Source organism: Bremia lactucae, linkage group LG19 (assembly GCF_004359215.1).
Source record: "Bremia lactucae strain SF5 linkage group LG19, whole genome shotgun sequence".
NCBI lineage: Eukaryota > Oomycota > Peronosporomycetes > Peronosporales > Peronosporaceae > Bremia > Bremia lactucae.
In genome coordinates, this window is record NC_090628.1 from 537,315 (window position 1) to 563,649 (window position 26,335).

Consider the following 26,335-nt stretch of genomic DNA (forward strand, 5'->3'; position numbering starts at 1 on the left):
TGTGGTCCTTGGACGGACTACAAAGTGCTACCAGGTGTAACGGGGCACTGCGACTTGTACTGTTTCAGTACAAGTCCACTTCACACTGCTTCAGATGTGAGTGGTGCCTCTCGTTAGGTGACGTACACTGTACGTATAGAGGAAGACTTCTCTTAAGGCAAGTTAGCTTAAGAGTGTAAAATGAAAACTGTATTAATATAGTTAAGTGTCTTGTTAATCTATCTTTGTAAATGTTGTCTTAACTATAAACTAATACTAAACATGTAAATGAATTCTTATCTATCTTATCTCGTAACTCTCTTTGATTACTTCTACAGCTGATTAGTCTGCGGAATAAATAGACATAATGGTCTATACCTATTTATGGATAAGAATTCAGGAAATTACTATATAAAGTAATTTCCTCCAAATATTATCTACCTTTTAGATAATATTAATTAACAACCTTTTAGTGTTAATTTCATGTAACGATACACCCCGTTACAATTCGGCTAAGTAAATTTTAGAAAAGGCAGCGCAAGAAGGACAGAAGCCTTTTTGTTATTGTGCTGCATCTACATGGCATTTGATCTATGATAGGTCTTTCCTCAGTGGCCGAGTGGTTAAGCACTGGAACTGGGACCGGGAGGTACGTGGATCGATACCCGCGGAGGGCGGTACGATGACACATCGCCGGAGATAGGCTAAGAAGCAGACGAGCAACCATCCAATGGATGGCCGCCCTGCCAACCCGCACCGAAGGTGTGTGATAGTTGGGTGGGAGGAGGCCCTGTAGCCGAAATTCCCCATAGTGTAATGAGGGGTGCGGGGTTCCATCAAGAGAACTTCGTCAAAATTGAATCTCTATAATAGGTCTTAGGGAATCAGAAAAAACATATACCAAAATAATTAATAAATATTTTTTTTACCAAATGTTAATATATACCAGATAATTAATAAATAAAAAATAATATCACGCGTGTATATTATACATGCGAGTATACACAAACTTGGGATCATGAAGAGATAGGATTAAAGGCGTTTCTAATTAGATTTACTAAAGAACGAAGGAAACTTCAACTTGACTCAAATCATTCGCATTAATTTTAATACATGTATTCTATTTTTATGGCGAGGAAAACAGTTTTGGATGAAAAATCTCTACTTATCATGCACTATGAGCTCGAGATAATGAAGCATACAACGATGCGTCCTTGCTCGGGCAAACCTACGATTATGACCAAATTGGTGGCAGATTCCGCACTTTCTGCTTTGGCGCTTTTCAATTCTTTCAGTTGCTTGTTATGATCGGATCCGCTTCTTCTTTGGGCGCCCTCTTTTTAAAATAAATGGAGCGTTGATGTGTGGCCAGCAAGAGGTAGCGGAGGTGGGACATCAAAGTTTTGCAACATGCCAGAACTATACATATTGCAGCATTAAAGATCATACATCTTTTAGGCAGGATATGTGTCAAATATCGTCTGAACAGCAGAAAACGTAAATGAAACAGTCTAACAGAGTCTTAATCTACTCGAAAGCTTATTGATTACGAGACTCGATTAAAGCATGCTAAAACTCCGGAGTATGCTTATGAAAAATTTCTATGAATAATAACCGCTTCAATCCATATCTCTTCATGGTACCTTCTCTGCCTCGTGGCTAAGATCAAGTGTAGCACATCTCTTCATGATTCCAAGCTTGTGTATACTCGTACGTATAATATACATGCACGGTAAAAAAAATTATTTATAGTTTTTTTTGTATATTTTTTAAATTTTGATTATTGGATATATTATTTTATTTATTTATTATTTTGGTTTATATTTTAGATATTCGAATACGTAACTGTTTTGTAAGAAATAAACTTTTAGATATTCGAATACGTAACTGTTTTGTAAGAAATAAACTTTTTATCTTGGACCTACTGTCTTTCTGAAATTTCGGCAAATTGTTATGATTATATTGGCGAAAGTCAGAAGCTTTCAAGATAAAGAAATTTCTATATGATTTCAGAAATTATATTCGTCAGCCTCTGCTGACTACCTCCCACTGCCTCTTCGATAAACGTGTGCCTTCGCATTACACGTTTGTCTTAGTTGCTCTGTAAACGATGGTACTGATCTACGAGTTTCGCGTCCCTTTACACATGAGTGTGGAGGAATTTCAAGTGGCGCAGCTTTACATGGTAGTAAATGCGAGCGAGCAGCTCACGGGCGACGGTGAGGGCGTCGAGATCCTTGTGAATGAGCCATACGATAACACGGATGGTCACCTGGGCGTATCTACCATCTCAGGATGGACCATTCCACGCAATAAGGGGCAATACACTCGTAAACACTACTACGCCAAGTCCAAGATTCCTAGCTTCGTATCCGCCTTGTACGGTCGCTGTATTGACGTTATTTCTATTGCTTCGAGCTCACTCTGTTAACATTTATGGTAGCTGCCCAGAAGACAGTATGGTCTTAATTGAGGAGGCTTGGAACTCGTACCCGCACTGTGTGACTGTGATTGTCAATGGATACCTTGCGAAACACAAATTCTACATTTCCATTGAATCAATACACAAGGCAGACCGAGGCGACTCGGAGAATGTATTAAAATTGACTACCAAGGAGCTTAGCCAGCGCAAGGTCGAAGTGTACGTTTGTGGCGTGGTGATCTTAAGAGATTGTTTAAATTTCGATAATCATGTCTTGCAGGTTGGATATTGCCGCAACATTACCAAAGCAAACGCTAAAAGAAGATTGCGATCCAGCCACGGTGCGTGGCATGGGAATGTATGCATGCCTTGAGATTTACTTACTGCTGTAACACTTGATATGGTAGTATAAGTCCGTGAAGACGTCGCGAGGACCACTAGCTCGTGGCTGGATTAAAACCGTTGATCCAATTATGACTTGCTATAAGGCTGTGCGCATCAACTTCGATTATTGGGGCGTGCAAAGCAAGGTACAAAATTGGTTTCTCATCGGGATCCTCTTCTTTTTGGTCTAACTCCAAATTGTTATTATATTTTTAAAAAGGCGGAAAAAGCCATTCGCGACCAGCAGCGTCAATTATTTCACAACACGCTGCGTCAGGCGCAATGTTTGACGGATCAATGGTATGGGCTCACGATGCAAGACATTCGTCGTTTAGAAGATGAAGTTGTGGCAAAACTTGAGGCCAAACGCTTGACGAACTTGGCCAATAAATAGAGCATGAAAAAAAGACAAAGTGCAAAATAGAGCCACTTTGCTGTTTATATACCTTCCTTGACTTGTCTGCCAAAATTGCTTTACATTTAATGAAAAGATGCATTAATTGACTGTGTTTAGACGGACAACCTTGATGATCCAACCAAGGATCTTCGAAATGCGGCAATGCCATTCTCTAAAACTTCATCCTCTTCTTCGTCATCACCCTCATCTTCGTCATCTGATGTATCATCAATACTCCCGCGAGTTTCAGATTGCAACGTAGCTAAACGAGAGGCTAAAGCAGTATTGATTTGTTTTACTGCATCCACTTGATCCCGAGCCTCAGTTAAAGAATCCTGTAGCTGGTGGACTGTGCGTTCCAATTCGACAACTTGAGCCGCAAGACGTTTTGTTCCTCGATCTTTGTCTCTGTTTTTAAGTAAGCTGCTCAAGTGCGTCACTTTGTCTGCTGTCTTCTCTGCTTTCGCCTTAACTCGAACAACTTCATTCTTTAGGAAATGACGCTCTGCTAATTGCGTCTTGAGGTCATCCAAAGATTCATTATTATTGGCTTTTACAAGCTTTTGAAGCTCCTTTGAAAGGTTCATCGATTTGGCGCGAAACATATTGCGCTCAGTCACCAACTTTACCTGCTTTTCTTCAAGCTCTCTGATAAAAATCTGCTGCTCCTTAAACTGTTGTCTCAAGTCGCAACCATTCATCGCATCATTCCATTTTCCTAAATGAAATTGGCCTCCCGCGTCGCTATTACCTTCTATCGCCAATAATTGTGTCTCGGTTTGAGCCTCTTTGTCTCGCATTTCTCCTGCGTTACCACACACGCGTTGCAATTCTTCTCGATATTGCAAAAGTTGCCGCTCTTTATCCTCTAATGTCGTACGCAACGATTTAGTCTCACGAGCTGACTGTCGTAAAGCCTTCTCAAGCTGTCGAAGCTTCAACTGCTGGTGTTCAATACGATTGTCTTTAACCTCTATCGATGCAGCTAATTGTTGATGCTCCTGCTCGGCTGCCTTTAAAAGCACAGCCTTTAAAGAAAGCTTCGTTCGAAGCATCGCAAGTTCTTCGTCTTGAGCTGCAAGTCGGCCCTCGAGAAAAATTGTGTCTCCAGCAATACTTTTGCTTATCTCTTCAATCCGATTATCACTCAACGCCTTATCGGGACTTCGCTCATTAGTGCGATAATCAAATTCCAATCCCACAAGGTCACTGAGACTAACATTAGAGATGGAGCTAAACGATCCTTCGCTTTCAAGACGTTGCTTTCCTGTTTCTACTACCGGAGAGATTATCGACCCTGAGACAGAAGCCACTGTACTTGTCGGCGATTTGAAGCTTGCATCCGTGTCAACCACAGCAAATGATCTTGCAGGGGAGGTAGATTTGTCGCTATTTTCACCAGAGTACAATGATGCAGTCAATGATGATGAAAATGCGGTTGAAACAACATAGGCCGGATCCATATATAGATTCTGCTCGTCAATTTGCGCTGCTGCTTCCTCCTCGAGCGTAATTACACGAGCTCGAAACTTGCGAATTAAAAGCGTCAAAATGTCACGATTTTGCCGGTTTTGCGCTACCAAGAAAAAACATGACAGCGATTGGAGCTGCGTCTGCTGCATTTTAGGATCGCAGACGTCACCTTTACGAGTTCCTAACAACCCGCCAAATTCTTGGACTTTGAGCGCAAATCGTAGTGGGTCGGCTGGGTCAAGAAGTACTTGCACAAATGGGCTGTAGGACACCTTCACGACAACACCTCCTTCTTCTATGTCTTCTGAAACTTTAATAAGGCTAACGGCATCGGATGAAATCGTAATTTGAAAGCTATCGTGTTCATTGCTCGCTAATGTAGCTGAAAACGACCCAGCTTTTGCTTCTAGCAATACATCTACCGTATTTTTAACGGCTGGGTCAAGTACAAAGGGTTTTGGCATCTCCACCACCCGTTTTAATTGAGGAAAGCGAAGCGATTGGCATTGAAGGGACAAAATCGAACCAACGTCATCCACAGACGGAAAGTAAGGACATCGGGTGACGCCTTGAATTGGTCGAATTGCCACGTCGGGTGGCGTTTGCCGAAACCACGTCAAGGCAAATTCAGTTCGATCTACATCCAACACACCCACAAACCGTCCACCTGTCGTAACAGCCACAATTGGAGTCGAATGTAGCACGTCAATACTTTCATTATCGAAAGTTCTTCGATGACGTCCTCCAGCAATATTAATTTGTGGTTTCAAGACAAGATCATTAATCCAGCCCCTAACAATGTTACCATCTTCCTCTGGCCGGGAGATTTTGTTGCCTATCATACGAAACAAATTCTTTTTGACTCCGTCTGCGCCAACTTTGGTTAATGAAAAGCCAAACTTTTCTCCATTTGGCTCCAATGTTGTCAATTGAGCAGTAGGAGACTGTGATTTTTGATCAAATGATTCTGATCGTGTTATTGTATAGAGTCTGGATCCCCATTTCGCGCTGTTTAATGGTGACATTGTTAGCAAATGACTTTTTGTCGGTTTGGGAGGTGCTGATTTATCATAGTCCAAGCGATTCATCAACAAGCATTGATATGTCAATGTTAATGGAAACGTCGCCTCTTTTGTCGTCGTTATAATGTCTGCAAATACCATTTTTGTCACATCGATAGCATTGATTGACATGAGCTCGTCGCCTGGATATACCTGTTTCGAGGCTTCTGAATCTCCCATGGATCCGTCAGGTTTCCGTCGAAATCCCTTCACACGCGCTCCTGTCCCGTCGTCTCTTGAGTATAAATCCACAAATAATGGCCCAGGAGTTGAATATACGACATGGACTTGTTGTGCTGTTCCTCCTGGTGACTTCATCCCGGCAAAGTCGGCCATTTCAGCCAGCAATGTTCCTCCAAGAGCCATCAGCCCAGTCGATTTTGAAGAAGCCATTGGTCGCATGAATACAGATGGTAGACCTATGGCTCCGTTATGATTGATTAGAGCAGACTCGGAATGTGCAGGACTCACCAAGCACGTCAAGGGAGCTGTTTTTTTGGAAGATTGATGGGACTCTATCGTCGAGACTTCCGTTCTCAAATTGCCATCAGATTGCGAGCGTCTGTAGGTATCCGGGGACAAGCGAAGAGCTTCGCTTGATCCTTCAGTGGATGGTCTAGTGATTGATAGTGCCATTGGCGCTGCAGTGACAGACATGGCCTTGATACGGCCGAGAGCTTCTGGGGACTTGGGTTTATATACAGATTTGGTGAAAGGTTTGGACGATCGCGAAATATCTCTACACTGAACGGAATTGAGACGCTTGTCTTCAGCTGAGCTTCGTACGTCTGCGAAAAATGAGGCCTCATGTGATGGCTTGTCGTGCGCCATGGCGAACTGATGAGCTTATAATCTCAGAAAGTTCGCTCTGTGGTACCTTCAGTACAGCATTTTTTTAAAAGGAAAATAATGGAAAATATAACCCACATAAATTTTAAGAGCATTTCTCTCGATCCCGTTGTGTGTTTTTCTTTCATGAATTTCTAAGATACTACAAGAACGCTACAACGCGAGTTAAGCTAGTCAGAATCATACACACACGTAAATGAAACTAATGCTATGCAAGCCACGTTAAAGAAGCACAACTGACTTTCAGATAGAAAAATGCTCGTAATCGGTAGAGCAACGACGATTCACGGCACTTACAATGTGACCTTTGTCGTTGTCAGATACATCGTAACCGCTGTTGCAAATTTAGAAATGGTACGGGGGATCAATTGTTTGGATATGATAATGTTATGTCTACATTGTTCCAACTCCAGCTTCACAAATCGGGGGACTATTTACATGGAATATCTAGTATATGCAATTGCCCCATAACTTGATGCAGCGACGTCACCCACCCCTGCTTGTAGAGCTACATACTACTTCATTTGCCGGTAAGTAGAAATATCGTCAGCATCAATAAGGGTCCCTTAAACAGCGCTGCACTCGCAGCAAAGCTCCATTATTTTGACGAACTCCAAAAAAAGACACATTGGTAGCAGAGTCACGCATTGTGTAGTGGTGAACTTTCCAATGTCAGATTGAAGTTTACTTTTCGGGCAAATGCCTCAGTGATCGGGACCCACTCGCCTTGAGACGTTTCCATAAGCTCAGCGTCTTCTCCAGCAGTTTGATCAAGTGTCTTTTTGGAATTGAGCCGAGTCTCCTTGTTGGACTCGGTAGCAATCCCGAGGTGCAGCTGTCGCTGTTGGTCAAGATACCGTTCCTTGGCCGCGGCCGAGAATTGTGAGTTAATCAAAAAGTGATGGCTACTCGGTGGCTCGTCATCGTGCGGTTGCTGACTTTGGTGACGAAGCTTGTCGAGCTCTCTTTGATGCTGCATAATTTCATGCAATACTGACGCATCCGACTCGACACTTCGAATAGGTCGAGTAGGCACGTCAAGCACTTCATAGCGACGACGAACTTGTTCCTCCTGATACTGCGCCATCTCTTCAAAATCCGAGTGCTGCTGACAGCGTGACTGTTGAGCATTATACCGAGCCTGTGCTTCAAGCTCCGGCATCTGCTGTCGTCGATCATAGCTTAATCTCTGTGGCTGGTGATACGCATCGATATTATAAGTCCCTTCCTCCGGGTATTTGACCATATCAACCAGTTCCTGCCTCTTTACCGCTGAAATAGCTACCGACGCGCGACGGTTGTGAGCTTGATGTTGTAGCTTCGCCATCCTTACATGGTCGTTGACAAGCTTTGATATACGAGGAGATTGACGTCCCTGAGGCTGCACGCTGGCCATACTAGATTGATTTTGGTCGTGCCACCAGCGAGTAAGGTCCGTCGTGGTCCGAATTTTACCCAATCCATCAATCGTGTGTTCTTCGTAGTCGGATAAATTACTTCCACAGTCTAATGGTATTTGCGTGCCAGTATCGGATGTAAGACGAATCGTTTCGTCACCTTCATTTTCACTGTGTTCTTGGCTACTACTGACATCTGACGACATAAAGGAAGGATAACGATCAACAAGCTCTTGATGCTCCGGCTTTTGACTTGCATAGACGCTTTGAGCTTGGCGACGCTGTGGCACCAATTCGACCTTGGGCTCGTCCTCTTCTTTCTCTTCTTCTTTCTCCAATTCTAACACGACAGCATTCTTCAACTGTTTCTCCTGCTCGCGCTCTTGCTGGATCAAAAGCTGATTATTCTCTAGCTCACGTCGCTCACGCAAACCATCTTTTGGCGCGCGAAGCTGATTGTCTAAAATGGCACTCGAGTCACGATTGTACATCTGGACCTCGTCCCATACCTGAACACGCCGATTAAGCTCCGTCGTACGAATCTCAATGTCCCGGTTCATTTCCTCCTGCTCGGCAAAGAAATTCGTAGCAACGTTCGAGCGATCAATCATCGATAAAGAGCGTCTTCTTGCACGCTGAGGAAGTAAGTCGGGGTGCGTAATGCCTGTAAATTCCGTCATGGGCTCGTGCAACTGACCTATCGCAGGACACGTGCCAGCACGCGTCGTATGAGCCGAAATGTGCGACTGTTTTGCCTCTGCAGAGCACACGGTGCATATACGCACCTTGGTACGCCCTACCACGGGAACATCAAGCCACCAGTCATCACTGCATCGTCGACACACCCCTTCACCACATTTCCGGCATAAATACCGCTTCGACTTTGTCGATAAACTCGTAATCGCGGCGAATGTATCTCGTATGCCACCAGTGGTTGCAAACTCCCGAAAGCACAAATTGCAGCTGCTGCGCGTGCGTTTTCGAACGGGTATTTCCAAATCGCCAAGCAAGGGGCTGCTACTTAATCTTTGCTGCTGCAACAACTTGTCCACCGTCGCGAGCGCTGCGACGCGTTGCGCTAAGAATCCAGGCTGTAACAATTCGAGTGCAGCTCGCCCTTTTAAATCCAATTCTACCGTGTACGTGACACTAAGAACGCCAGGTTCATCCGTCTCGACCGCCGTAAGCCCGGATCTGTAGATACTTGCACGTACAACACCATGTTCCTTCTCTAACGAAGGACAGCACGGCAGATTTAACGAGTGCAACGACCGGACCCATCCTCGTCGTCCATTGGCATCGGTAAATTCTTTTTGGCACTCGAGATAGCAAAAATCTCGATTCCGGAAGAATCGAGAGGGCGAGGCAACTAGCGCCCACTTGACGCCTACATAGCGACGTGGCTGTTGTCCAGAGGGTGACACGAGCGTATATAACGTCGCATGCTGCAACAAGTCGGCATTGAATAGCAGCAAATGGTCTGCTGCTTCGCGACTGGAGTCCAACTTGAACAAAAGCGCAAACTCTTCAATACTCGCGTGGACGTTGTCACTCACAGCTCGTACGCACGTGGCATCCTTGGCTTCACTTGCGCCTCGTGCAGCACCCCGAAGCATACAAATGGTGCCTGGAGACCCTCGCGGCCGCTGGGCAGGACGCCACAAAACGCTTCCGGGCTCATTCTGGGCAAGTGTGTCCCTAATAAGAGCATTGGACGTCTCATTTGCCACGCGCACCAAGTGTTTCTTCATACGCGCTTCTAGATCTGGACGCGGAAAAAGCTTGTCAACAGATGGCAACGCCGAATCGGCGTGGGGCTTGGTCGATGCTGCGGACGAAGGATCTGCGAGGGGAGACGCTGGAACCGGCATTGTGGGCTTCATGGCATGGGGAATGGGCATGCTGGATGGCGGCAGGACGCTGTGACCCCGTTGCGGACGCACATTCGCCGCCGCGGGCTTCGGCTTCGGCAAGGCACTCGCACTGCGCGTGCGGAGGCCGTCAAAGCGCATGACGATTTTAAAAGTATGGCAGATGTAGAAGTATAGGCGGTCGTAGGAAAGAGTGATTGTTACGTCGTATAGGAGTAGACGAGTCTGGATTGAGGTAGGTCTGACACTCAACGGACGCGCAACGAAACAGATGAATTCGGGCACGTCACGTGGACTCAACGATTACGCTTTCTTGCGAACTTGGCAACGCAGCAGCAGTGTCGGCTACTTGTGTGCGGACTTACTATTGTTAATCCAATTATGTGGTAGTTAATGTGCCTCAAATGCTACTTTAAATACGAGTCTTTCGATACGCTTCACTTTATGGCGTGGCAAGAGGAAAAGAAGGCACTTCTTGCAATAATTCGCAGTCATGAGCAGAAAGCCACATTGCTTGCAAAGCGATTTAAACTCTTACAACAGACACTGCAGGAACAGCAAAAACTGCTGAATAGGTATCAAATCGCACTCAGGTCTTTCCAGACAGCCTACTTAAAGAATCGAAAGAAAACCAGCAATGACATTACAAGCGTCGATTCTACCGCTGATGACAAACAACAAGATCTTGCGGCTTTTTCGTGGGTCAAAAAGAAATCTGTCGATTTGACTGAGCAACCATCAATCGTGAAAAACTCGATGACAGCTACAGTGGAGAAACAAGCTAAGGAGAAAAAGGCAGACATGACTTTTCCGTTACAAGACTCTGCTAAGAGAACGAGTAGGATGGCTCCAACGTGGGCCGAAGAAAAGCAAAGGGATTACAAGAAACCAAAACGACAGCAGGCGCGTAAATTGGCAGCCACAGGTGCTGACAAAGAAAACGTGGAAATGAAGCAGGCAGCAGTCAAACCCAAACACTTTGCATACGTTGAAGTGGTGCGCAACCAAGATGAGAGAAAGGCTCTGCCAGCGCATGACTGCGTCGATTGTAAAAAATACTTTGATGCTTTGGGAGAATTTAGTGCAATAGATGCTGCTCAATACAAGACAAAATGCTCACGTCATCGAGCAAGGTTTGAGCCGTACCAAACACCGGACGACTTTTGGAGGCTCAGTTTTCCAGATTCAGAGCCTGAAATAAATTAATGCCACAATTGCGGGTCGAATATCTTGACACCAATTGTGTGAGTTTTCATTGGTTCGCTGTATGTATATATATTTTTTCTCTGGTTACCATTCTCCGGCTTCTGGAGGTTACAACCGCAGGTAATCATTGTAGAATACTTTTCATAACGCCTATACAATTGATGTAACAACATCTATCTTCTTGCAGGACGTTTAAAAAACTTAATGTTTGATTTAAATTTTGCGAGATAAGACTTCTTTAATTTGAAGCAGTTAAAAGAAAAATGCCTCAATTTTTGATTTCCTAAATGCTCAAATTTCATCAAGATTTGTACCCTTAAGCAGCTCGTGGGTGTCCGTATAGCAGCTCCTTATAATAATCAGAAAAAAATAAAAATATTGGTCGGAAAACAGGTATTCTGCACATTGGTGTTTTAAAAAATCCTCTGTAGCTGCATGCCTGGGAGTGCTAGCGCAATCTCACTAGCTCTTCTGGAAAGTGTCTCGCTGCTGCTTAAACTTTCGATTGTTCTCAGTCCTCCACTCATCTTGTGCCTGAATTGCTTTGTTGTCTCTATGCATTCGCCCTTATCTTGACTGTCTAGAATCCTCGTCTTCAAATGCGTCGGTTGCGTCTAATATTGCTAATCTACGCGCTTAAAGCGGCTGCAGCAACTTCCGTGCGAACGCAGAAATCCTATCAGCTAGCAATGCTTTCATTAAAGACACGTACGCAGCAGCTTGGTCCTCCCCGAACCTCAGACAAGACAAGGGCTGAAGCACTCGCTGAGACGACGCGTGTAGTGGACAAGGCAAATGCAGCACATGCAGCAGGCAAAACGAAGTATTTCATGACATACAATGAGCTAAGTGACTTAACCGACGAGCAATATCAAGGATTTTTAACGTCGAAACCAGATCAAGAGTCTCCCAGAAGGAAACAAAAGCACACGACACTGTGGACACAAGGCATACATCGCAAAAAGATTTCAAGAAGCTTTGATCTCGACAGCCAAGATCGAATCAAAGACGAGGTCAAAGTGCCAATAGCATTGGATTGGACGACCAAGGATGGTGGCAAGTACATGACGCCAATTAAGAACCAGGGCACGTGTGGAAGCTGCTGGGCTTTTGCGGGCGTAGCGGCCGTCGAGTCGAGATATGCCATTGAAAACCAAGTACGAGCTTCAGCGCTCAGTGTCGAACAGGTTTTAAGCTGTTCGGGTGCATTAGATCATATTCAGAGCAAATATGACGACAATATGACGAGCTCTTCGGACGGATGTTTAGGAGGAATGGCGTTCCTGACGTATGCGTTCATGGAGCGAGTCAAGCCTCATGGCATTGCGTGTGAAAGGGACTACTCCTATGCCATGGCAACGAACGAGTCCAACCTGCAATGTCTCGCGGTATTTGGTGCTAAAGTGGTTGTCTCGTGGACGGCCAATGTATCAGACTACCAAGTCGTGGCTTCTAATGAAAACGCATTGCTCCAAGCTGTAACCCATGGACCCGTGACTGCTACTCTCGATGCTTCCGGAAAAGGTTTTCGTCATTACGGTGGTGGAATCTATGATGCGATGGATTGCGTGAACGACGGCAATGAAGTCAATCATGCCGTGGTTATCGTAGGCTTTGGAGAAACAGAGAGTGGAGACAAGTACTGGATCCTTCGAAATACATGGGGAACCATGTGGGGAGAAAATGGCTACATGCGGATCGCTCGAGGGACGAAGGTAGGCCCAGTTGGTCCCTGCAATCTCTATCTATACGCAGACTATCCTGTAAATCTCACTCTTGGGTCAGCTGTCACAAGCTGTAATGTCTCTTCACTCAAGTATGAGCCACTTCCGTTGATACAGCTACTCCGTCTCTCGAACTCGCAATTGACAATACTCGTGCTTTGCACACTTTTAAGCGTCATTGCTGGTGTATCGCTATATCACGGCACGGAATATATCCAACGTCGCAAAGAAGCCACAAACAACCTGCGGTATCAAGACAGCTGTGATCGCTGGGTCCTTCCCTCTCGCGATCAAATTGCTGCTGTCCTAGCGCAACGCAAAAGACGTCCTGGAGTGCAAATGATCAACACGTAAAGACATTAATCGCATGGTTACATTAAAAATATAGAATCAATTGCCAATCAAAGATGAACAAGTTTCCTAAATTGCCACGTCCGAGTTCGAGTCTTCTAATGGCCGAGAACCATAAGGCGATCGCTGATACAAATCCTCCCCACGTCGGTCGTGATCCATTAAAGTCAAGTCAGAAAAACTCTCGGTGACCTGTTGATTTGATGGAATATAGTCCTCATGAATCATTGGTCCACAAGAGCCTACACGTGCGTCTTGTTGGTGAAAAGCACCATTCGTAGAAGCTTCCATCCCGGGAGTCACAGACTCGGACTTTTCATTCTCCACTTGAATTCTTGCAAGTTTCGGAATCACCTTTTGCCACTCATCCTCGACTCGTTTGCTATATTCAATCTGGATTTGAATATAATCGAGGATAATCAGCTTAAAATCGGCCAATTTCGCACGTTTAAACCTCTCAACTTCTCGAAGCACGCGCTCCGTGACGATCTCATCTTCCAATTTTGCACGTTCCATCGCTTCTTGTGCCTTTTGAACATCTTTTTCAACAACAAGGTCCTTTTCATCCAACATTCCTTGATGACCATTTTGTTGCAATATTTTCGTCAACATTGTTTTCTGTGCTTCAAAGTGCGTGACGGCATTGCCATACGCACAACGTAACTCATTTCGCTTCTGTAAAGCCGCTTTGACTGCCCCAACCAATCGAATATAATCAAAAATCGGTTCCTCAAAGTGAAGTGCTTCCCGCTCCGCATGTTCTGCTGCCAAGATCGATAACGTATCCGAGCAATGCCCAATCTGATTCAATCCTTCTTGTAACGATACATTATCTTCCGACTTGCCCAATAACGTGAACGACACGCCCAATTCAAACAATCCATCCGCAATCTCCCGAGCTCGTTTCGTTAACCCATGCGCGTGCTTATGTAACCCCATAGTAATCGGTTCAAGGCTTTCAATATATGCCATCATGTCTTCAATTTCAAGATCCGCAGGTGTCTTGGGTAAGTTTGTAGTCGGTGGAATTAAAGTAGATGAGATCGTATTGACGGTCTCGTCAATCCATTGAAACAAAACACCCCGCTGAGCATTGGGCGCTGCATGCCGTGGGTCTTTACGAAAAGCTTGGAGCTGGTCTTCACTGGCTTCTAAGAATGTCGTAAGGTGCTCGCTATGCTGCAATTCTGGATGAAGACAACACCGATGGAGAAATAATTGCAATGCGCGGCGTCGGCTTTCAATAAATTCTGGCGAAAAGCGTCCAACCAGGAGTTTTTCCGGCAAAGGAGGTACGACCACCCCGGGAAAGAGTGCATTTAAATGACCGTGAATCCAGACAAAGTCACTATACCGACGTACGACGGAGAAGGAGCTCTTGACAAACTGTGGCCGTGTCGTTGTGGTACTAATCTTGTACGAGATGTAGGAATTCATGCCCTCGCCTTGCTTTACAGGTTCACTCACAGCGACTTGAATATTACTAGATGGGGGATTACTCGAAGCCGAGGTCGAAGATGACAGAGGACGAGAGGAAGGAGGTCGGAACGACGTGAGATTCTCGTGCCCGCTGTTTGGTACATTCGAAGCTAAAAATGCTCCATCAGGAGGTAGCGCCCCTGACTCTTCCATGATTCGGTTCGTGTAGTCCACGTTCACCCACTTGCCGTTGCGGCCCTCCATCGCCACTGCCGACGTCTTTGCTTAAGTATTGTAGTAAAGCGTTAAAGAAAAAGACAAAATTCTTTCTGAGAAACGTCTTCACTAAAGTTGACAAAAAGGTTACATAACCGACTCAGTTACGTTACGACATAACTCTTTTCACGAGACGTTACGGTTCAAAACCGCTTCATGTGAAAATGGCTGCGCGTGGACTTGGATCCAGCACAGCAGTGCTTCCGTCGTCTCCTGTTGCAATGGCTTCATCGCTGGGTCCTCCAGCTTGCAACAGCATCTGCAAACTTGAATCCGTGGGCTCGCCACCCGGTTCTACAGCGTCTTCAACAGCTTCCCAGTCTGTGAATGGCAAGTACTATAACCCTGTTGTGATGGACATTATTCGCGAAGATTGGATCCAGCAGCAGCTGCTACTGCGTCGGGATGCATACACAGAACTACGTACAACACGTGTTGTGGTAGGGACATGGAATGTCAATGCCAAGAAACCGCTCATTCCCGCAGAAGCATCAAAAATTGTTCAATGGCTGCAGCCTTTACGAGCCGATAGTTCAAAGGACCCGCCGGATCTCGTAGTGTTAGGATTTCAAGAGATTGTAGATCTAAATGCTGTTAATGTGGTAGTAAATAGCGCATTAACAGTCCAGCGTAGTGCAGCGTGGAAAGAGACTGTGCTGACAGCATTGAATCACTACGTTGGTGTCTCCGCAGCCTGTACTGGAGCTTCCGAGACGTTAGGACAGTATCGAATTGTCATGGAGAAGCACCTCGTGGGCATTCTTGTGCTCGTATTCGTCCGAATGGACCATTGGGACCATGTGAAGGAGATAAAGGGCGCCACTGCGGGCGTTGGGATCATGGGCGTCATGGGTAATAAAGGAGGCGCGGCTGTGCGCGTTAAGTTCTACAGCAGTACCCTCTGCTTTGTATGTGCTCACTTGGCTGCCCATCGTGATAATGTTGCTGGAAGGAATGCGGATTATTTAAATGTTTTGAATAAAATTCAATTTGAAGAAATGGGGGACGAAGGAGGGGCGACACCAATGCACGATACCAGGTGTTTTTGAAGAATTACTCGCGCAAAATAGGTGTCACTATTTTATTGCTAAGGCCAATTTGTATATGTGTTATAACAGGTTTTGGAACGGATCACCGTCGATTTTAAATCATGATTTTGTCTTTTGGATTGGTGATTTGAACTATCGGATTCAAGATACTTTATTAACGGACGAAGTCTTTCGATTAGCTGAAAGTAAACAATCATTGCATGAGCTCGTGCAACATGATCAGCTTACGAAAGAGCGTCGAGCTGGAAAAGTTTTACAAGGATTTGAAGAAGGGCCACTAACGTTTCCACCAACGTACAAGTTTCAAGCTGGCACATCGGAATATGAAAAACGTCCGGAGAAGAAATTACGTGCCCCTGCATGGTGTGATCGTATATTGTGGCGAGCAAAACATCCTCGTGATGTAAAGTTATGGAGCTATACGTCCGTGCCAGCATTAAATTTATCCGACCATAAGCCTGTGCATGCTTTTTTTGAAATTCAAGTGAATGACCAAGTTGAGAGTAAAAAGAACGATGTCATGCGGGATATTATGATGCAATTGGATAAGTGGGAGAATGAAAACATGCCGAAAGTGCGATTACTAGAAGACAGCGGGACAATTCCAAGCGGTGGCGTCTTTGCGTTCACCGAGCTGAAATACGAAGTCGAACAAACAATCGTTGTGACAATTGAAAACAGTGGCGTGGTCGTTGCCCACTTTTGTTTTGTACCAAAGCTTGATGAAGTCACAATTTGTAAACCATGGCTAAAGGTGACACCAATGTTTGGAATGATTCCACCTCGTGAGAAAATGGACATTTGTATCACTGCTCTTGTTGATCAAAGCGTAGCGCATACGTTAACAAGTGGACAAGACACGCTCGACGATACTATGATTTTGCGAGTTGAGAACGGACGTGACTATTTCTTGGTCGTATCGGGGCAATATGCCAAATCGTGCTTTGGAAGCTCTCTGGAACAGCTCGTATCGTGCTCGGAACCGATTCGATACGCCAAGTTTCCAGCCCCACGCTCTCCAGTAGCATCAGTCTTTAGCGTCTGGGTCGGTGGCGCCGCGGGCGTCAATGCGAATTCATTGGTAGCATCACGTCCATTAGAGAATATATCAACCACGTCGATATTATCAAATGATGCACTAAAGGTACCAAAGGAACTCTGGCGAATGGTCAATGACATTTATACATGTTCAATGCTCGAGAAGAATTTGTTTGTCGAAGCAGGAAGTAAAGTTGAGATTCTCGACCTTCGAGAAGCACTTGATACAGGGGCACCATTCTCACCCCATAGCGGCTACTCGATGGCTGAGCTGCTCGTACGTTGGCTTCAATCCCTTCAGCATAGTGTCGTACCAGACAACGTCTTGGCAATTGCCAGTACCAATGGCAACATGGCATACGGATGCCGTGCGTTGCTCGATGGCTTGTCTTCAGTGCGTTATAACGTCGTACTCTATCTCGTTTCGTTCCTTCGTGAAGTGATTAAAAACAGTGCGTCCAATAAACAGTCTCCGGACAAGCTGGCGTTTGTATTTAGTCGATGTCTCGTGTCTCCTTGTACTTTACACAATGGCAAAGACTTGCAATACTTTAAGCTTGGACGTGTCTTAGCACTTAATGAGTATCCACCACCCAATTCACACTCGTCTACTGCTTCGACAGTGTCCAGTATCGGCTCGAATCATCAATCGACGCTTCCGGTTTCCAACAAGAATGGACCACCTGAAGAACGTCTTCGTCGAGATGCCTACGAACTCGAAGTCGCGCAAACAAACGCAACGCAACGAGCAGAAAAGATGGAGAAGCTGTTACTTCATTTTCTATCCGTACCGATGCCATAAGGATAGAGAGGAGACCGAGAAAATTCGAGATGTATTAATAAAATCTCCCACACTGCTCTAAAGGTAGCACTCTTTTTTTTTATTAAGTATTTATTGCTGTCAACGTCGATCTGTTTCGCGAAAGAAGCCTGCTTTTGGTCCTTCAGGTTATAAAACGCTTATGGTAAAAAGAGTAATCGCACCGCCGTCAAAGAGAGGGAGCGCTTGGTTCCGAAGAAAGATCACGCCCCATGTGAATGTCGTAAACCACAAGTGCGTAAACTGATTGATCTGGTACTTTCGAATGACAATTGGATGAGGCACAGGGAGTAAACCTACCATAGTAGTCGTACGCAAGAAGTAGAGCATGGCATCTTCATCCAAGGTCCCACCCACTTTCTGACACGCTTCTTCTAATTGAGGAATAAGGTGTTGAAGCAATCGAAGGCTCGTTGATAACGGAAGTTTCTTTTTCCACGCAGCAAGCCACTCAACTGTTGGCACAAATTCAATCTCGTGACCATTCTCAAGCTCTTTTGGTTGTTCGCCTTCCTTCTTGACGATCTTTGGACCTTCACTTGCTGCCCGAATCGGTGGTAGCTGAAGATCATTGAGCAAGTAAAAGACCTTTTTATTTTGAATCATTGCGTACACGACTTGTTGATTGCCTTCGTATTGGTACTGAATGATATTATCAAACGTTTCCAATAGAAAAAAGACAAGATGATGATTCGCTTCATTGTCAAATAAATACCGTGGCTGTGCAAAGAGCTTGAATAAACGCAATAGTCGCACCGCTGACACCATATTAAGTTTCTTGCAATACGGCGAAATATTGCAAATGATCGTAAGGAAGCAATTGTACACGGAATTGAGCTTCTCGTAGCCCGTGACAATGACTTTGTGCAAGCATACAATCAATAGATCTGCGTGGTTGCCCGAAAACGGTGGTAAATCCAATGGAAGGTGATTATTAAATGGTTTGTTCAAATTGACGCCAAAATCCCGTTCCCCGCTTAGAAGAAGAAGAATAAACGTACAAATGTGAATCATTCCAACTTTTGCGGGTTCTTGACGACCTTCGTACATGAGAAACAACAGCGGCACAACGAGTTGATTCACATCAGCTCGCTTGAGCACATAGTGCAGAAATTCCGTGTTTTCATCCAACAATTTCCATACTAACACCAAAAGCTCTTGATAGCATTTAATCTGTTTAATCGAATTCGGAAGCAATGTGCTCATCGATTGATGATAATTATTCAAAAGTCGGGCCAGTCCGGCAAAAAGAAGCTGAAAATCCTCCGAACGGTGAAGGGAAGACAGTAAATGCCGGTATCCATTCAACACGCCATCAAATATTGGATTCGATACACGCATGGGAATGGACGAAGCGCGAGGCTTGAGTCCAGGCGTAAGGCCTCCTGTTTGTGGCTTGAGCGTGGCCACAACATTCGTCTCGGTTGTCTGGCCAAAATCTAGCAACACTAGAAGCACTTGAAGCGACAAATCGACTAACAACTCCCGGTCATCCGACACAATGGAACCTGCATAGGGCACACCCCACCCAACAGGATCGTACGAAACAATAATGTTTAGTAGTGAATAAAACAGCGTCGGGGCAAATGGACAATCCGGAGCTGTTGCGACTTCGAGGAATCGATCTTTCCATTGATTACATTTCACGGCTGTTTGATACAAAATGCTTGAGAAGCACGTGAGTAAGAGCGCAAGGACTTCTTTCCGATTACGGTCAAATGTGGATGAATTCGCGACACTGGCATCGGGGTACCCCACGCCCGAATGCCACAGTAGTGAGGGGTATACTAATGACCCTTCGGTTGTACTGTGACCACTACGGGTGACACTACGTCGTTCGTTTCCGTACCCTTTGTACGCGTGAATCGAGACGGTAAACTCGGGAAGGAACAAGAGTCCCATAATCGCATGAATAAGCTGCTTTGCCAATGTATCAGTGCCGTACGTCACGTCTTTTGTTTCTTCGTCTTCGTCGCCGGATTTCGCGCTTTCGTCGCCCTCGACACTCCAAAAGAGCTGCTCGACAAACTCATCCACCTCTTCTTCAAGGATAAATGGAACCAAGCGCGTTAATACGCGCACGCAATTAAGCGCTTGTTGATAATATTTAGGCACGGGTGTGTCAACAATCTGTACAATCTGCGATACAGCCTGCCGAAGCATTGTGCCGAGATTCTCGGGCTGTTGGTGGCGCAACATCCGCACGTCGTCGGGCTGAATGAGTGTGAAGATTTCCTCGGCCACCGTGGGAATGCGCCATAACTTGTCCCAGAATTCGAGGTTCTTGCTGCTTATGACTTCATTATTGAGCTTGTACACGCTCTCGCGGAACTTGCTCTTGCTGTCGCTGTTGCCCATATTTGGACAGCTTATACGCGGAAAAGGGAAGGATTACCGTCTTCTCTTTCATGAATCATGGTTTTAGCAAAAATCTCAAATTTTGGACAATAATAAAAGATACGTGGAACATATTTACAAAAAGGATAATTTCTACGCAAGAGTATTGGTACTGTCGTTGATTACTGATACTAATGACTTCAAAACATTTCTTAAATATGAAACAATTTTTTAAATAAAAAATATTTATTTTATTTTCTAATGAATTATCAAAAAGTGGGCTTTTTGTACTTATTTTTAACATTATAAATTGATAAATTTATTAGAAAATAATTCAAACTTCGTGCAAAATATTTATGATGGCAAGGACGACACTACACTATTGTGTGTAACGATGAGATCGACTCAGCGTTTTGTTACTGATATCGTAGAATCGATATCGACAGGCTTAGAGTAGTACAACGAGACGAACTTTGGACCTAACTAGATGATAATTTCCTTTTCATTTTTCCTTCTTTTAAGCGTCTCCACATCAAAAAAATCGTCCTTGTCTGCTGCCAAAAGTCATAAGGTTATGAGCCCTACCATACCTGACGCGAGCGACATTCTCCGCGAAGATAATTACTTCGTGTGGGAGTTCAACGCGAGGATGAGCCTGGCAAAAAAGGAATTGCTAAAACATCTAGACGCTATGGAGGCACCAGAAGAAGGAGACGCAGCTGCGTCAGCTTGGAAAGTCAGCGACATGAAGGCCTTCGCGTTTGTGTCAACAATGATGAGCACAAATGTTCAGTCAATGGTGCAAACGGCGAAGACAGCGGCAGAAGCGTGGGACATGCTGAAGACTTTCTTTCTGCGACAAAGTATGCACAATCGTGTGCAGCAGCGACGGCAACTACATGAGTTCAAGTTGGCCAAGGGACGAAGCATCATGGACCACTTCCTAAGATTTGACGAGCTGTGTATGACTATGCAAGCTGTCGGACAAGAGATCTCATCGGAGGAGCATTTGGTCATCCTATTGGGTAGTCTAACGAGAGCCTATGAACCCATCGTCAAGATAATTGAGAACATGCCTAGCATGACACTATTTCACGCAGAACAAATGCTGAGACGGGAGTATGATGGAATCACAAGGACAAGGCACCAGGAAGTCGTTCTGAAAAGTACGCATACTTTCAATTACAAGAAAGGACCGCGCTGACATGAAGGGAGATCAAGTTTAAGAGATGAAAATTTCTCGGGAAGATGTTACCAATGCAACAAATATGGACACAAGCATCAAGAGTTGGACCAATGTGATGTCATGGGCCCTTTGGAAATGAATTTTGAGGAGGATCAAGATTTGTCGTGACATTTATCGATGATTTTCGAGATATATAGCTGCATACTATATCGAAAATGAGTCGGAAGTGACGGATCGCTTCAATGAGTATAAAGCACTTATGGAGAATTAACTATCTAAGAAGATCAAGTGTATCAGTTCCGACAATGGAGCGGAATACGTCAACAGACGTTTCTCTGTTATGTGTCGAAATTCGGTATCGTGCACCAAACGACGATACCATATTCGCCGAACGCATGAACCGGACACTTACTGAGCGCGCCAGAGGATTGCTCATGCATATGCTATTGGACAAGATTTGGCGGGCTGAGGCGATGAACATAGCAGTCTATGTGACAAACCTAGTTCCATGTGTCAGTCACCCGACTACGACTCCATCTGAGTTTATTATCGGGAAGAAACCTGACCTCTCTGAGATGTGTGTTTTTGGGTTAAAGGGATATGCACATGTCGACAAGTCAAAGAGGACCAAGATGACCAAGAAGGTCATTCGATGTATTGTTCTTGGTTACTGGTGTATGTAAAAAAAAATCAGTTTACTCATCGTTGTACTTTAACTGTTTAGCTGAATTGGGTATAGGTTTTATTTATATTTGGTGTAGTGATCATTGATAAAGCCTTTTGAGACTACTTGAAAACCTACAGGAAGCAAAATTTGGTCAGTTCATATATATTTGCTTGTGCTGTACGGAACTGAATGCCAAAGGTTGCTATGCTTACTTCGTTTAACGCATGATGCGAAAATCTTTCTATTCACATTTGTCACCGAGGCGGATGACAATGTGGAAACGATCGTATGCAACTTCTTGACTGATACGTTGACGCTGCTGTTGTGCTGCTAGTATTAATTTCTCAAAACTGTTGCCAAGTCGCCCGTTAAGACTGCGGCCCATTTTTTAGAGTTGCATGTCCACCTTCAACGCAATATGCAGCTACATTCCCAAAAATGATTTAAATTTTATGTCCATACAAGAATGAATTTTTCTTTGTGCACAATCCATGTAGATAGCAAATATACATAGCCAGTCTCCTTATTAGTCTCCTTTACGAGCATACAATTATCTTCAAAATCCGTTACAGTGGCAGTGTAACGGGGTGTATCGTTACATGAAATTAACAATAATAGATTGCTAATTAATATTATCCAAAAGGTAGATAATATTTGGAGGAAATTACTTTAAATAGTAATTTCCTGAATTCTTATCCGGAACAAATCAAGGGTTTTCGTAAATGGGATGAATATGCTGAGAGGGTGACGTGCACGAGAGCGGCGAATTTGATGAGCGACTACCACTTCGTACAACATTACAGCAGATTAAGTGACCAAGAAATTCGCGCTGTTCATGATAAAGACGTTCTTTTTCATCGAAGTTAAGCAGACAAGAGGTATGGACGACGTGGACATGGTATTTAATGACACTCACAATATACATGAAGAAAGTCACGTGCAAGATACGCGAACGACAACGATGGCTCTACGATCGAGATGCAACAACGAGATGCATGGACTCGTAAGATCTAATGTTGAAGACCCCATGTTTGTGATTGATGATGTGACAATGATTGAAGAAGATCAAGAATCAGTTGAAGTAGTGTCAAGACCAGGGCAAATGGTGTTTAGACCAAGTCGACGAATAAGTGTTTAAACATCTCAAGAAACCTCGATGGGTCCGTTTAAATCGGTGCAAAGCGGACAATCTCAAGCGCTAGTAGCAGTAGGTGGTACAGGTGAGAATTTTGATCATGGAACAGAACAGTGTCAAGAAAGAGGTACAAAGAGACAGCGTATTGGGTATGAAGAAGCATGTGCAGCGTTTGAGACCCCAGCGACATACGAAGAAGCTCTCAAGTCACCTCATCGCGATGATTGGTACAAGGCCATCCAAGCTGAACTCAAGGCATTGCAGGAGAAGAACACCTGGACAGTACAACCACAGTGTCTAAGACAGAAAGTGGATGGAACCAAGTGGTTTTTCGTGCTCAAACGAAACGAATTAGGCGAAATTGAACGATACAAGGCACGTCTTGGTGCACTTGGCTACAGAAAGACGTATGGAGTTGATTACATGGAAATATATTTACCGGTGGTAAACCACAACTCGATTCGAGTGTTTTTTGGTGGTGTGCTGTCAAAAGAGAATGTTTATTCATCAATATGATGTCGACACTACTTTTCTATATGGCGTTTTGAAGAAGAGGTATATGTATACCCTCCTGTAGGAGTTCGTGTAGGATCTAATCAAGTGCTCAAGTTGAATCGCAGCCTTTATGGGCAAAAAAAGCGGCTGCAACATGGTACAAGACAATTTCGTGTGTATTTGTGGATATGGAATTTACATCATGTGCGACAGACTCATGCATCTTCGTTAAAGAGACCAAGGGCTCGTCCATTTTCGCTGCAATTTATGTGGACGACCTTCTAATTGGAGCTGAATCTTCTGCTGCGATGGACGATGTGGCAGCGCAACTGTCAAGTCGTTTTCAGGTGAATATTTTGGGGGCGCGTTCGATACGTTCTCGGAATCGAAGCTAAGTACCTGCGCGACAATCGACGTCTGAAGATCAGTCAAGGATCGTGTATATCAAGAATGGTCGAGAAATTCAATCAAGTTGATGAAAAAGCAGTATCTAATCCAAGTATTGAAGGGCAACGGATGATCAAGATGGACAAAATTGACACAAGAATGAAGAATCGACCATACCGGTCGTTAGTGGGGTCGCTGTTGTATGTGGCAACAGGCACAAGACCAAATATTGCGTATGCAGTATGTCAGCTAAGTCGTCATTTGAAATTTTTGCACGAAGAACACTGGAATGCAGCGGTTCGGAGGGTTTTGCGATATCTGAAGACGACGAAGAGCAAAGGAATTTGATATGAAGGAGTTTCAGGCAATCTTCAGCTGAGTGCGTGCACGGATGCGGACTGGGCAAGTAACAAGTGCAATCGCAGATAAATTCTGGAGACATAGTCATGATTAATGGCGCACCTGTGCTTTAAAGTCGAAGATGCAGCAGAGCGTGGTACTGAGCACGGCAGAAGCGGAGTATATGGCTTTTTCTTTGTCTATACAGGAGGTGCTGAAGGCAAGAAGTCAACTCAAGGAGATACAAAAGCAAATAAATTACGCTATCACGATCCATGAAGACAACTAGTGCAATCGCTATCGCTAAGAATGACGGCTACCAAGGTCGAGCGAAGCATATCGACATCAGGTACCATTTTGTACGCGAACAAGTGAAAGACAAGATTGTGGAACTACAGTATACTGAAACCAAGTCACAGCTGGCAGACTTAACCGATTTCGACGAATGATTTCGAGTCACTAGTGGACAAAGCCAAGAGCAGAGACTTCTAGTCGAGGGGGTATTGGTAATGTCGTTGATCACTGATACAAATGACCAAATGGCAAGGAAGACACTACATAATTGTATGTGACGATGAGATTAGCTCATCATTTTGTTACTGATATCGTAGAATCGATATCGACAGGCTTAGAGTAGTACTTTGAGACGAATTAAGGCTCTAGCTTTTTGATAATTTACTTTTCATTTTTCCTTTTTGAAAGCGTTTCCACCTTAAATCGCCCTTGGCTGCTGCCAAAAGTCGTAAAAGAGAATGAAGCTTGATGAAAAGGCCAAGACCCGTTGACTTTAAGCATTCAAATGCAACGATTGTATCATTTACGATGTATGATGTGTGGCATGTGCAAATCCTGTTTAAGAAGCTGCTTTACTAGCACCGTATCGCCAAGTTATTCAATGAGCAAAATTTTGTCGTTATCATTTCTGATTTTAATCATTTTCTACGCCGAAGGTATATAAACAAGACATTGTAGATGATTTGTACAGAATTTATATGGAATCGCAACCAGCGCTTAAGTCTCGCTTGCCCACGATAATTGGTCTATATGCACTGCAGCCACCGCATGACGAGAAGTCAACCACATGCTGTGCTTCCAGGTAATCATTTCTTATGGGAAATCGGAAGACAACCACAAAGTTTAATACTGCGCTCATCAAGTTACATTTTGGTTGTTAAATGTTAATGTTGTGTGGCACACAGTAGAGTAAATGTTCCCTCAACATTGATCTAGGTGAATGACGCTTGTCAGTACCCAGGGTAAGGTATTTCATTGAAATATAAATGAAGTTTAGCTCCCATTTTGATCAAAAAGCGTTCAAAATTTATTTCCGAAGGTGGCAGAATGCTTCCAAGCCCTGCCTTCCTGTGGCGTCTCGACGCCAAAATTCCAGTCGTTAGCAGCGTCGGTTTCGACCGATCGGGCGGACTGGACTTGGCAAGGCGTTTTGATTGCTCGTGGGCATTGACATGTAGGCAGTCTATATGAATCGTCGATGGTTTAGAGCGAGGGTAATCGGTAGAGAGGTTGATTGTTTTGGTCCAGACTCCTATTTAGCACTTCACAATTTGCTTTTAAGTGCGCAATACGCTATAAAATTAACTTTAGCTACAACTGCGAAGTCGATGACGAAATTCGGCACTGGCGCCCAAGACGAAGCCGTCGAAATGAAGATAGCGCAGCCTTTTCTCGAGTTAATTAAGGCACCTTGGCTAGCAACATGGAGTCAGCCAACCTTTGTGCGATGCATGCGCGATCGTCAGCAGTATGAAGAAAAAAATGAGAAGCGATGCACGACGACGGGTGAAGTCCAAGAAATCGTCGTCGTAAGCGTCAAGAGCTCTATTAAAATGCGTATTATTCATCCTCCAGCTCATTATGTGTTTAAGATAGACGTGTTTAATGTAACGGAGAAGCATTTAATCTCAGAGATCAAACGCAAAGCGGGACGATCATGAACGATCATGTACCAGGCGTGGTGAAGCTAATCGCCAGTCATCTGAAGATGAATATGAGGGTTCAGACGTTGAAGCTTGGATATCAAAGTACTTTATGGATTTTGATCGGCTTGCCGAT

General features: G+C 44.4%; 9 protein-coding genes across 9 annotated transcripts; 5 read left to right on the top strand and 4 right to left on the bottom strand.

Annotated features, from left to right (window-relative positions):
• The first annotated feature begins 2,021 nt into the window (after positions 1–2,021).
• CCR75_001453 (uncharacterized protein) lies at positions 2,022–3,931 on the top strand. Its single transcript, XM_067959556.1, has 5 exons — positions 2,022–2,358; positions 2,423–2,620; positions 2,682–2,742; positions 2,809–2,931; positions 3,006–3,931. The coding sequence occupies exons 1-5, from the start codon at positions 2,090–2,092 to the stop codon at positions 3,177–3,179; spliced, it is 825 nt and encodes a 274-aa protein (XP_067823722.1). The 5' UTR covers positions 2,022–2,089; the 3' UTR covers positions 3,180–3,931.
• CCR75_001454 (uncharacterized protein) lies at positions 3,296–6,547 on the bottom strand (the record flags this gene model as incomplete). Its single annotated transcript, XM_067959557.1, has 1 exon — positions 3,296–6,547. The coding sequence occupies one exon, from the start codon at positions 6,545–6,547 to the stop codon at positions 3,296–3,298; it is 3,252 nt and encodes a 1,083-aa protein (XP_067823721.1).
• Positions 6,548–7,205: 658 nt separating this feature from the next.
• On the bottom strand, positions 7,206–9,974 carry CCR75_001455 (uncharacterized protein; the record flags this gene model as incomplete). Its single annotated transcript, XM_067959558.1, has 1 exon — positions 7,206–9,974. The coding sequence occupies one exon, from the start codon at positions 9,972–9,974 to the stop codon at positions 7,206–7,208; it is 2,769 nt and encodes a 922-aa protein (XP_067823720.1).
• Positions 9,975–10,277: 303 nt separating this feature from the next.
• CCR75_001456 (uncharacterized protein) lies at positions 10,278–11,039 on the top strand (the record flags this gene model as incomplete). Its single annotated transcript, XM_067959559.1, has 1 exon — positions 10,278–11,039. One exon carries the CDS (start codon positions 10,278–10,280, stop codon positions 11,037–11,039), a length of 762 nt encoding a protein of 253 aa, XP_067823719.1.
• A 599-nt stretch (positions 11,040–11,638) lies between these two features.
• CCR75_001457 (uncharacterized protein) lies at positions 11,639–13,117 on the top strand (the record flags this gene model as incomplete). The annotated part of the gene is made up of 1 exon (XM_067959560.1): positions 11,639–13,117. One exon carries the CDS (start codon positions 11,639–11,641, stop codon positions 13,115–13,117), a length of 1,479 nt encoding a protein of 492 aa, XP_067823718.1.
• A 66-nt stretch (positions 13,118–13,183) lies between these two features.
• CCR75_001458 (uncharacterized protein) lies at positions 13,184–14,797 on the bottom strand (the record flags this gene model as incomplete). Its single annotated transcript, XM_067959561.1, has 1 exon — positions 13,184–14,797. The coding sequence occupies one exon, from the start codon at positions 14,795–14,797 to the stop codon at positions 13,184–13,186; it is 1,614 nt and encodes a 537-aa protein (XP_067823717.1).
• A 176-nt stretch (positions 14,798–14,973) lies between these two features.
• Positions 14,974–17,698, top strand: CCR75_001459 (uncharacterized protein; the record flags this gene model as incomplete). The annotated part of the gene is made up of 2 exons (XM_067959562.1): positions 14,974–15,848; positions 15,928–17,698. 2 exons carry the CDS (start codon positions 14,974–14,976, stop codon positions 17,696–17,698), a joined length of 2,646 nt encoding a protein of 881 aa, XP_067823716.1.
• Positions 17,699–17,845: 147 nt separating this feature from the next.
• CCR75_001460 (uncharacterized protein) lies at positions 17,846–20,074 on the bottom strand (the record flags this gene model as incomplete). Its single annotated transcript, XM_067959563.1, has 1 exon — positions 17,846–20,074. The coding sequence occupies one exon, from the start codon at positions 20,072–20,074 to the stop codon at positions 17,846–17,848; it is 2,229 nt and encodes a 742-aa protein (XP_067823867.1).
• A 5,810-nt stretch (positions 20,075–25,884) lies between these two features.
• CCR75_001461 (uncharacterized protein) lies at positions 25,885–26,217 on the top strand (the record flags this gene model as incomplete). Its single annotated transcript, XM_067959564.1, has 1 exon — positions 25,885–26,217. One exon carries the CDS (start codon positions 25,885–25,887, stop codon positions 26,215–26,217), a length of 333 nt encoding a protein of 110 aa, XP_067823868.1.
• Positions 26,218–26,335: the final 118 nt, after the last annotated feature.